The sequence below is a fragment of the Argentina silus genome (genome assembly GCF_951799395.1).
Source record: "Argentina silus genome assembly, chromosome: 1".
NCBI classification, from domain to species: Eukaryota; Metazoa; Chordata; class Actinopteri; order Argentiniformes; family Argentinidae; genus Argentina; species Argentina silus.
Genome location: NC_139655.1, coordinates 2,407,894 through 2,420,393, shown reverse-complemented (window position 1 = coordinate 2,420,393; position 12,500 = coordinate 2,407,894). Strand labels below are relative to the sequence as shown.

General features: G+C 50.2%; 1 protein-coding gene across 3 annotated transcripts in view; it reads left to right on the top strand.

Annotated features, from left to right (window-relative positions):
* The window catches only part of arhgap28 (Rho GTPase activating protein 28), a gene marked incomplete at its 5' end in the record, with an annotated part of 26,548 nt that overhangs the window by 7,195 nt on the left and 6,853 nt on the right, over positions 1-12,500 (top strand). For 2 of the 3 annotated variants that reach the window (XM_083674953.1, XM_083674954.1), the window contains 6 exons: positions 7,769-7,953; positions 8,186-8,406; positions 10,227-10,311; positions 10,479-10,651; positions 10,892-11,057; positions 11,516-11,607. In XM_083674953.1, the coding sequence (XP_083531079.1) occupies positions 7,769-7,953; positions 8,186-8,406; positions 10,227-10,311; positions 10,479-10,651; positions 10,892-11,057; positions 11,516-11,607 (922 nt within the window). Of the gene's footprint in view, positions 1-3,498; positions 3,565-7,768; positions 7,954-8,185; positions 8,407-10,226; positions 10,312-10,478; positions 10,652-10,891; positions 11,058-11,515; positions 11,608-12,500 lie in introns of those variants that run through there. The other variant, XM_083674955.1, reaches the window with a different exon arrangement.

The window sequence follows — 12,500 nt, the reverse complement described above, 5'->3', positions numbered from 1 at the left end:
CTGTATTAGCTCTGTTGAGCTGAAGCCCCCCCCATTACCATTACCCCCCCCCCCCCCTTTTACAGTAGCACGTGGCGATTTAGTGGTGACACATACCAGGCTATCTACTATCTCTGCAGTCAAAACAGGATGTATCTGCGGGCCAGTTCCCATCTGAAACGCTATCAAGACCAGGGACCAGTTCTCACAGTCACCTTCAACCCCACACGAACAACGACGCAAACCACATCACAGCTTTCTGCTTCACTTACCTTAATTCAGCCTGCGATGTTCCAGTCGTGTCTCTTATCTCACTAACGGCTTTAAAGCACAGAGACAGGTACTCAGATGAAGGCCGGCGACGAGGAGCCATTTTAACAGGATTGGCGGACATTTTGAAAGTTGCCGGTGATGTTAGCGAGAAGCTAATCAACAATGGAGGAGGCGTTTGGAGAGGGGGCTTGATTTCGGGCCACATGCGTGACCGTAGCTGTGCGGGGGGCGGGGCCCAACACGGCCACAACGTCCGTAGAGAAGACGTGAGTCACACTGGGCCTCTGTTAGCCAGACTAACTGACGACAACACTCTGATGTCATGACCTGCATGTGACTGGGTGAATACATGATCCATTCTGCACTCTGGCCCTGAGAGTGGTCAAACCCTCCACATGAATCATTGTTGTGTACAGTCTCAGACTCTTTACACACACACATCCCTCAAGAAAACACTCTCACGCATGCACACACACACACACATACCACTTACAGTAAGAACGACACACACACACACACACACACACAGCACTTACAGTAAGAACGACACACACACACACACACCACTTACAGCAAGAAACACACACACACAAAACTGCGCACGAGCACAGCTCATAAGACACACACACACACAGTCAATCAAGTGTATTCATCTGTGACAGGCAGCCATTTTCCTTGTCGTATTGATCTGTTGTGAGAGGACATCCTGTTGTTAATGCTCTGCTAATAACCTGACCAGTTTGTTTTTGAGAAGAGCTCAGTGCTGACACAGCCTGTGTTAGTGGGCCTGCGAAGGCGTCGTAGTGACCACAAGCAGATGCCAGAGGCTAGAAGGACACATGGAGACTAAATATAGAGCTCTGTGAGACTGTGTGTTTGAGGGTGGATGGGGTTGGGGGAGAAGGCCTGTGAGGATTGTTCACTAACAAGAACCTCTTGTCGGCCGGTGGGGGGGTCTAGTTGGGTTTAAGGCTATATTACAAAGCGGCTAAATCTGAGCAGAAAGTTTGTGTTTAGTAAAGCCGGAGTTTGTGTTTAGTAAAGCCAGATGTTCTCCTACCTCCTGCCAGAGGAGTAACTGAGGTGAAGGAGGGTTTCAACATCCATTCTGCTTAGATCAACACACGCTGGTATTATTTCTACAGCGCGAAGGTAGAGAAAACATCTGAGTTGACATTTTAACGCATGAGCTGCGGTCAGCAATTTGGCACACACACGCTTTTTGATTTCATCGCTACGAAGAGTGGGCATGCCCAATTTAATCAATAGGGGAGAGATGGAAAATGTTTTAGTAGATTAGCTGAGTGAGTGACGACGGGAGGGAGGGAGGGAGGGAGGGTGAGAGAGAGAGGGAGGGAGGGAGTGAGATGCCATAGTTTGCAAATTTTGATGGCTCACTTCTGGTACGTTTCAACAGTTGGGCTTGGACCAGACGAGGCTGCTGGGGTTGTGTTGATCTGACATGTTGAAAGTTGCAGTGAGCAGAAACACATGCAGATGGTTATGCTTCTGAGCTATTGTTGTTGGACCGCAGCCCTGGCTCAGGAGTGCCCATGTTGACATTGCTGGAGGAATTAGGTCATGATTGGAGACCCTCAGCTTTCTCCTCAGATTACCCACCTCATGCCCACTCTATTAATTCTCTCTCTCTCTCTCTCCCTCCCTCTCTCCCTCCCTCCCTACATCAGTCCCAGTCAAAGCCCACATGGTTCTAGTTTAGTCTCCATCACCAGTGACCTACATATGATGTTGAGGGGGCCCATGCTGCAATCCTACTTCCTGACCTCCCACATTTCACTTCAAGTTTGGTCATCAAGGAAGAACAACATATTTATTTTAGCTTCCCTCCTTTTTCCCCTTCCCCTCACTATGTCACACAAGTGCACCACATGAATCAAATTAGATCCCAAAAATGATCTTCATCCAAAACATCTGAAGGCAGGTATGGGAAATGACTAAAGGCGTTCAAAATCATCTGAAAGGTTGTCGTTACTCACTGAAGAGGCCGACGGGATGTAGAAAGCAGGACTGCGTTGGCCTGTGTGGTTTGAGTGGTGTGGTTTGGTTTATGTTCCATTATTTTCTAAAGTGTTTAAGTGTTCTCTGGATTTATCTGCTCTGAAGTCTTATAAAATAACTCCCACTCCATAAACGAATGACTGTAAATACAGAGACGGATGTCTAAACAGATCAGGGTCATAAATGTGTTCTATTTAGCCTCGTGTGGTTTAACCATAACTGCTAGACTCTCTCTTTCTCTGACACACTCAGTACTCAGACAAGATGGAGAGAGAGAGAGGGAGGGGGGGGGAGAGAGAGAGAGAGGGTGGGAGAGAGGGGAGGGGAGAGAGAGAGGGAGAGAGAGGGGGGGGGAGGGGAGAGAGGAGGGAGAGAGAGGGAGGGGGGGAGAGAGAGAGAGGGGGGGAGAGAGAGAGAGGGGAGAGAGGGAGGGGGGGAGAGAGAGAGGGGGGGAGGGGGGGAGAGAGGGAGGAGAGGGAGGGGGGGGAGAGAGAGGGGGAGAGAGGGGAGAGAGGGAGGAGAGGGAGAGAGAGGGAGGGGGGGGAGAGAGAGAGAGAGAGGGAGGGGGGGGGGAGAGAGAGAGGGGAGAGAGGAGAGGGAGAGAGAGAGAGGGGAGGAGAGAGGGGGGGGAGGAGAGAGGGAGAGAGAGGGAGGAGAGAGAGAGAGGGAGGGAGGGAGAGAGGTGAAGAGAGGGGGACGGTGGGTAGTTAATGACCTTTTAAAGAGGGAGTTTAGGAAGAGGGAGTTTAGGCTTTACTGAGATAAAAGCTGAGAGGAGGAATGGTCAGCAGACAGATGTGTTGAAAAGGAACAGGACAGGGAGAAGAGAGGGAGGGGGGGAGAGAGAGAGAGAGGGGGGGAGAGGGAGAGAGAGAGGGGGAGAGGGAGAGAGAGAGGGGGAGAGAGAGAGAGAGAGAGAGAGAGAGGGGGGGGGGGGGAGGGGGAGAGAGAGGGAAGACAACTGGACACTGGAAACTTGTGTGCCTCCCGTGAAGTGGGGTGGATAGAGAGAGAGAGAGAGACAGAGAGACAGAGGGTAAGGGATAGAGAGGGTGGGAGGAGAGATGAGCTATAATGTTTCATAGAGATTCTCAGTCCACAGAGGATATCCTGAGATTGGGCAGTTACTTTCCCTCCCTCTCCCTCCCTCTCTCTCTCTCTCTCTCTCTCTCTCTCTCCCTCTCCCTCTCTCTCTCGTGCTTCAAACGTCTGTGTTTATTCTTTGGGCACCTCTCTCTGTGGTCAGTGAGGTTCACGCGCGCTCTTCTCTTCAGTTGGATGAAGGACTGAAAGGTAATCTGCGTTTTCCTGTCTGTAATATTACCCTCTTTGTGTTCTCTGGGATATTGATTCTGTTCAAGTGGAACATTAACAGCTGCGCTCTGTGTGTCTGAAGTCTAATGGATGTGTGGATGGCTGATTTAATGCTGTTTTACTATGATATATTTCCTATTAGATATTCTCTTGGATTTAGTAAGTGTGTACAGATTGCAATTACATTGCTATCTGTATTTTTCTTTTTATTTCAATGCTGTGGGATGGGATTAGATAGTAGTAGATATTGTAGAGCAATCCTCATAGATATTTTATACATATTATTTGATGTGAATTCAATGTCCATGCCTGCCTGCCTGCAGAATGGAGGTTGTGCTTATCGAAAGGCATGTTGATAAACTCTTATGTGTTCAGTGTGCCACAACAGTGTGTGTTTGTTAACGGATGTTTTATAAGTATGTTTCCTGAGCTGTAGCATGAGAGGTGAGTCATAGGAAGCTGTCAGTGAGAGAACTGGAATGTCATATGGAATGTTGTCATCTCTCTCTGCATGGCCAACAGTTGAGTAAGGCATCGGTCTGTCTCCAGGCTCTGACTCATCATGGTTAGGCGACTCAGGGTCTCACAGTTTCTCTTTTTAAAAATGGGACCGTGTGACGTCCCCTGAGGGGGAGGTGGCGGCGGATGTGTGGCACCTTAGACCTGTGAGGTCTTTCACCTTTTCAAAAGGTGTTTTTTCAGGTTTTAGATACGAGAGATAAACTTGGATCAACAACAGTATGAGTCTACTGACCTCACTCAGAGGTCATTGTGTGCAAAATTGAGCTGTTAAAAACCTTAAGCATCAACAAATTGTTAAGGTGAGACCTTGACTGGTACCAATCTGGCACCAATTTCCAAATTGCTGTTAAATCATCTCATTCTAACCCTAACCCGAAAGTACACGTCCTGTAGATGACCTGACTTGGCTGGTCCATATCAAGTGTGATATTGCTGGTAGAAGTAGCCTTGTTCTTCTGGGGTAGTGGAGGGTGAAGTTATGTTGAAATGTTTTGATGCCTTTTACTGATGGGTGTGAATACCTCTGGGTCAGGAGGCATACAGGGTAGACACACACACACACACACACACACACACACACACACACACACACCACAAACAGGGCAAAGAGAGGCCTTTGTCTGATCCTAATCAGAGTTCTGGATGTTTCCTTCAATTTTATAGCTGTGGCTTGTAAAGCAGATGTTTATCAAGCACTGATTTTGCAATGAGGAATTACCCATGAACACTCAGGCGTGTGTGTGCGCGTGTGCCAGTGAACATGCAGTATATACCGGGCATTAGACATCTGTTGCCTGTTTTACCACGCACACACCACACACACACACCACACACGCACACATACATGAGTGACTGCTTATCAGCAGAGACAGTTTTAGGGGTTGGGTCCTTTCTGGTCATTTCTCCCCCTGGAACCTGGGGCAAGAACACAATGGTTCCTGTTTGGTAGAGATGGTGGCTGTGTCTCAATGCTCACTCTGCCACCTATTTAGTAGTTGTTTTCACAATGCAAGATTAGAAATGTACCTAAATGTAGTATGTATGAAATGCCTAGAATGTCATACTAAATTTGCCCTTCCATATAGTATGAATGCACTGCACACTATTCAGGAAATCATTTCCGATTTTAGTCCCACAATTCAATGGGGCAGGTCGAGAGGACGGGCAGGAGTGAAACTGAAGCAATTACCATGAACAACATGGCTGAGCTACAAGTGACCAATGTGCTGCTTAATTTTTTTCCGAAACAGTGTGGCCTAAATAGTATATAGTGTGTATACTGTTGGTCATCAGTAGGCAACATGAGCCTTCAGACACGGCCATGGTAGCCCTCTTTGGCAGAGGAAGGGAGGTCAGAGAAGGTCTGACTTTCTGTCTCTGCTGATAACTCATGTACGTGTGTGTGTGTGTGTGGTGTGTGGTGTGTGCGTGGTGTGTGTGTGGTTTCATCAGGTTTAAGTGTGTGCATGGACTGGCTCCAAACTTGCTCTCCGACAGCCAAGGCATATTTTTCATCCACGGTAACTGTGTCAACAACTCAAGCCCAGTCCCAATGAAAGACGTATTGTTAATTTCCAGTGAACTTCGTTTTGTTATTTGAACTCGCTCTCACAGATTCCTTGAGAGAAATGAGAGATGATTTCTTCTTTATGGTGTTTTTTTCAGTTTCGGATGACTTACTAGTATTAAGCCTATTACTGGACTAAAAAGCCCTTGTAATGGAGTGCCTCCACTGAAACTGCTTTCAAAGCAGCCCCTCAGTAAGTGGTTGTAGAACACATCCTGGCCAAGGCAACTACAACAACGTGACGGGATCTCTCCTATAATGGATGGGTTATTCCCAGAGATCTGGGAGGATATGAGGAGCAGAAAGTGGACCACCCTGGGGAACCGAAACGCATTAGAACCAAGTTCCGCTCTCAACACTCCACCTGGACCCCCAGAATTTACTGCTCTAATCAATAGCATACCCGAAGTGAGGCCAGGGCACACACACACACACACACACACACACACACACACACACACATGTACATACAGATGTACGCACACACACACAAACAAACACACACACACACATGTACGCACACACACAAACAAACACACGCACACACACACACACACACACAAACAAACACAGACACTGCTCTTATCAATATTTTATTACAAAGCAAGCTGGGGTACTTTTCCCTGAGGATTGAATATCCCTGAGATTGAACCCATTTGAATACACTTCATGGGGACTAGACAGTAGGAAATCCTACATGGGAACCAGGGAAGACCCCCCCTTTACCCACCTCCCCGCCTCCCTGCCTCCTCTGTCACTCCTCTGCCTGTGTAGCGTGAGATAAGGTTGTGTGTGGTTCCGGTGGGTGGTGGTGGTGGTGGTGGTGGTGGTGGGGGGGTAGTTTCTCCATTACCCTGCCCCATCATGGGTCAAAGGTCAAAAAGGCCACTAGAAGCCCCAACTGATTCCCAGTGTACTCCCCCCCCCCCCCCCCCACCCCCACCCCCCAACCACACATCCATCTGACATGAAAGGTTCTGTGATGTCATCAGAGGCCTGTAATTAGACAGCCATAATGGGAAACAGGCGTCGACAGAGAGCAGGCGAGTGGGAAAAACATGAGTCTCACAGAGAGGCTGCTTATGTTGAAGTCAGTCCACACACACACACACACACACACACACACGCGCAGGCACACAAACATTCATGCTATAGGGCTGACCATGTCATGTGCTTGGGCAGAGCCAGTCAGTTGTTTACCACACGTCAAAAGGCTCTGACTGGACAGAGGATCTTTGGTTCCAGAATGATGTTTATGACAACTGTAAACTGTGGTTGAGTTCTGCTGGACGGTCTGAGAAGAGAGCCGGCCTTTATTAACAACACTGACTCCGTCCCTGGGAATGGTTGCTCTGATTCATAACCAATGCCTTGTTAGGCTAAGTGGTCTCACCGGCTCATTTCACAATCAGATATTTTTATCAGTGTCCTCTCTCGGGCCAAGGAGGTTGGAGTGAGGTTGATGCAGTGTTGCTAGGTACCCAGGGAAAAATAAATCTCTGTGGAAGATTTTATGTGACATACGAAAATACGGTCTATTTGCTATCTGGATGAAACGGCCTCCCCCACCCTCCCATCCCAGCCTCTTCACTATCCCGACCTCTCCCTAATAGAATATCTATCTATATACGCCATTTAGCTGACGCTTTTATCCAAGTGCATACATTTCCATATATGTTTCCGTGAGTGCATAGATTTCAGTACATGTGGTCCGAGCAGGAATCAAACCCCCAACCTAAGCGTTGTTAGCGCCATGCTCGACCAACTGAGCCACAGAGGACCACAGAGGACCTCTATCCTAGATGGCAGAGGGATAGCAGCTAACTGATGACAGCCTCCTTATACCAACCTCAGTATCTGACCACGCCACCCTCCTTATACCAACCTCAGTATCTGACCACGCCACCCTCCTTATACCAACCTCAGTATCTGACCACGCCACCCTCCTTATACCAACCTCAGTATCTGACCACGCCACCCCCCCTCATACCAACCTCAGTATCTGACCACGCCACCCCCCCTCATACCAACCTCAGTATCTGACCATCCGACACCCCCTCTCTTCCTCCTTCTCTCCCTCCCTCCCTCCCCCAGGAAGGTGCAGTACCAAGGGATAGGAGGCAGGATGAGTTCCCGGGGCTCCATAACGCCCCCTCCCAGCTCGCCGCGGTGCTCCGAGTCTCAGGACTCCATGGAGGACTACTGGAGCGAGGTGAAGAACATGGAGGAGGAGGACCGTGGGGGACACGAGGACCTGCTGGAGAGAGGCAGCATGGATGGTACGGCACACACACACATGCATGCGCACACACACACACACACACGTGTACACACACACTCATGCACGCACGCACACATGAGCACACACGTGTGTACACACGCATGCACACACACACACACATGTGCGCACACACACACGTGTGTACACACACACACACACACACATGCACACACACACACACACACACACATTATTATTGACTGACTGACTTCCTCTGTTTCCTGTCTCAGAAGCGGAGCTGGAGGAGGCGTGGCTCCAGGAGGCGGGGCTGTCGACGCTGGTGTCGGGGGCGCTGGGGGAGGGGCCAGCCGAGGCCCTCCTCTCCACGCTGACGCGGTCGCAGGCCGCCATGGTGAAGAAACGCGTGGACAACTACACCCAGACCATGAGGAAGAGGAACAAGCAGCCCATGCGCCACGTCCGAGACGTCTTCTCCACACCAGACACATCGGTGAGACAGACAGACAGACACACAGGCAGGCAGGCAGACAGACAGACAGACAGACACACAGGCCGGCAGGCAGGCAGACAGACAGGCAGACAGGCAGGTCAAACACACACACTTGTGAATGACATTGACACCGTGATGTAAATACAAGACATTTGAGTGGGGGCGCTTAGGCTGGTTCTAATTCTGTGTCAGCGATGGCCTAGAAGAGGATGCCTGAGATGTTCAGGTGTCACCCCCGTATTAGAACACCACTACAGTTTGAACCCCCCAACCCCCCCCCCCACCCCCCCCCCCCACCCCCCCCCCCACCCTGCATTCATACACCGACACAGTTGTCATCGGCAGCTTCCCTTGCGGGGGGTGGGGGGGTGGGGGTGGAAACATGAGCTCTTCCTCGTGCCAGATTGGCCCCACAACACAGCTCTCAGCTGGTGTAGCAGCTGCCCCACCCCCCCACCCCCCCACCACACACACACACACACTTCTCCAGAAAAAGAGCAGTCAGTCCTACTTGACTGGAGGTGGAATGGAGAAGAGGTTTACATGGGGGAGAAGAATAAGGAACTGTGGAATATCTGTCATCACACCGCTCAGATCTGATGATCTGCTAATTACCGTGGTGTAGAGTGTAGTGGTAGATCAGGAAGAAGCAGCACATGTATTGTCTCTGGCCTGTGAATTCCTGAGGATGGGTTAGGGTCATGGTTAGAGCATCTGTCATCATAGGAATGAGACAGAGACAGGCTGTAAGTGAGCTCCTACTATGACCATGGCTGGGCCTGACCCTCCCAAGGCCTGAATGCCCTGTATGGGGGGGCGGTGTGGAGATGAAGATATTTACAGCATCCTGGACCGGCAGGCAGGTGTTACGGTGAATGTTGCTGAATGGAGAGGGTGGCCCTGTCAGCAGTGTCTGTGTGTCTGTGTGTCTGTGTGTCTGTGTGTCTGTGTGGTGGCAGTAGGCTCCAGGGTGAGTCAGTTAGCTGGCAGGGGGACGAGGGAGCAGGAGGGTGAGTCACTCACAGCTGGAGGGACAGCTGAGCCCAGACAAACACACAGGGAGCCTCTACTTCTCTCTCTCTCTCTGTGTCTCCCTCCATCTCCCTCCATCTCCCTCCATCTCCCTCCATCTCCCTCTACCCCACACAGAGGGAACCTTCATAACTCCAGCTAATGGCAGGCTAAAAACCTCCTCTCTTCTTTCATCCCTCCCTTCTCTCCTCTCTCTCTCTCCACGTCTCAACACTAGTCAGTGGAGTTAGGTGGCTGTGAGGTCTGCTTTCTCCAGAGGTGGCCAGGTGACCGGACGTACATGTGTATCTCGTACAGTGTGCTGACCACCTGTATTGAGTGTACTGTAGCCTGGTGCTGCTGACCCTGTGCCATGGTCCAGTAGTTTCTGGCAACAAAAGTCGTTGACCGCCTCTTTTCAGTGAAAACAACATGAAATGTAGTCTAAAACAGGTGGCTTTGTCAACGGGCTCCATTGTTCCATTGATCCCCATTGGTCTCGCTCCTGCTCTCTCTCTCCCTCTCTCTCTCTCTCTCTCTCTCTCTCTCCCTCTCTCCCTCTCTCTCTCTCTCTCTCTCCCTCCCTCCCTCTCTCTCTCTCTCTCTCTCCCTCTCTCTCTCTCTCTCTCTCTGTTGATGTCAGCAGCACTACAACATGCCCTTATATGGCCCTAAAGGCAGAGCAGTATGGTGGATTTGTTCCTTGCTTGCAGCCCTCTTGAAAAATCTCAGGATACTTCATTTGTGGCAGGAACTCCGCTGAGACGTTTGAAAGGAGTATTGACGTTTGTCTCCTGTCATCATTCTAGCCGGTTGACCCCGTGGCCCCAGTGTCGCCCAAGTCAACCAATAGACACACCCCAACCAAGACCATCCACCGGACCCCCTCAAGAGGTGAGTGTGTGTGTGTGTGTGTGTGTGTGTACGCCTAACTACACAATCACATGTCCTTTGGTAGTTTAGTGAGTCTTGTGAAGTGATATGAAAGTATTGACATGCATTAGAGAAATGTTAACGTGTGTGTGTGTGTGTGTGTGTGTGTGTGTGTGTGTGTGTTCCAGTGCGGCCTGTGTGTCCAAGCTTCTCCCCAGTAGAGAGCCATGTGTCGGCATGCCCTCCTGAACAGGACTCGCTGGTGTTCGACGTGCCTTACTCAGAGGGTGTCTCCGCCCACCAGAGGGGTGGAGACTGCCAGGACTGCCAGCGTATCCGTAGAGAAGACCTCGACCTGCCGGTGAGTCTCACCTCTAACCTCTGACCTCCAGCATGGGTGCCTGACTGTTTCTGCATTCAACAACATGTCATATGCAGTTGTACACAAAGAGGCAAAGGGGCCAAGGGGATGTTTCTGGACAACACCTACAGTATGTGTCAAATATCCTTTGATTCTGATGGGCTTTGAAGTCTATGCATAGTGAATGATCACGGCCTGTGTGTGTGTGTGTGTGTGTGTGTGTGTGTGCGTGTTGTTCAGTCATTTCAGCTGCCCAGGCCTAAGATAGGTCTAACCAGGATCATGGACCTGTCCTCAGACGACATGAAGAAGATTGGCTACATCTCTCTGATCGAACTGACGACCTTCTACGACGGACTGGGCATTGAACTCAAACGCAACCGTGCCGCACGCAGCAAGGCCAGAGGTGAGGGGGGGGGGGGGGGGGGGGGGGGCAAGGCCAGAGGTGAGGGGGGGGGGGGGGGGCAAGGCCAGAGGTGAAGGGGGGGGGGCAAGGCCAGAGGTGAGAGGGGGGGGGGCAAGGCCAGAGGTGAAGGGGGGGGGGCAAGGCCAGAGGTGAGGGGGGGGGGGGGGGCAAGGCCAGAGGTGAGGGGGGGGGGGGGGGGGGGCAAGGCCAGAGGTGAGGGGGGGGGGCAAGGCCAGAGGTGAAGGGGGGGGGGGGGGGCAAGGCCAGAGGTGTGTGTGGGGGGGGGGCATAGACTTTGGGTTTGAAATACCTTTCTTCACATAGACACCCATACGCATATCGAAAATGGGTAACAGTATTGTATTGCGCTGGATTCTCTGGTAGCAAGGCGCGTGGGGGGGAGCTTGACCGTGTTTCAGTTCATTGTGGTTTTAAGCTCTTCCCCTCTCCCTCCACAGAGAGCGGTATATTTGGAGTTCCCCTGACGACACTACTGGAAAACGACCAGAAGAAGTTCCCTGGTTCCAAAGTTCCTCTCGTGTTCAGAAAGGTACCGTGTTTTCCACGACTGTATCTGTTTGTTTTTTTTGTTTTGTTTTTTAATCTACATATCTTTTCAAAGCTGTCTCTATTCTTCTCAGATTGCAGAGATTTTAAGATCATTCGCAATAGACGACATACATTCCTATAGACTTTGATGTACATTTAAACATATATACAATACCAGTCAAAAGTTTGGACACAAACTTGCCAAGAGTGTGCAAAGCTGTCATCAAAGCAAAAGGTGGCTACTTTGAAGAATCTAAAATATAAAACACATTCTGGTTTGTTTAACACTTCCATATGTGTTCCTTCATAGTGTTGATGTCTTCAATATTAATCTACAATGTAGAAAATAATAAAAAAAATAAAGAAAAGCCGTTGAATGAGAAGGTGTGTCCAAACGTTTGACTGGTACTGTATACGTAAACATATACTGTGTAAGCTAGGGGAGTTGTGTCAACAGTCTAGTGGTTGTGGGCTAGCCCCAGCAACTGGTAGCCATTCCGGGGCTAGGCTGTGGGCGGGGCCTAACCTTGGCATTGCCAGGATGCCATAATGTTATAACTGGAGCGAAGGAGTTAGGCCTGTTAGCAGCAGTCACATTCCTGTCTGAGCAGAGTAAGCCTTGAACACGCCTTGAATACGCCTTGAACACGCCTTCCTGTCTAGACCGGCCAGTGTTACGAGGTGTGTACTGGGAGGGCTGGGGATGTACCTGTAGGAAGGTAGTGGTTATGGGTTTAGTGGCTAACAACAGGTTCTGAAAAAAAGGGAGGGATATCTCCTTTTAAATGATACTTCCAATGCTGAGGTGAACTATCATTTAAAAGGAGAGATTCCCTCCCTTTAGTTCAGAAGCAATTGGTTCCAATGGCTCTGCTAGCTGTTTAGAAAGACCAA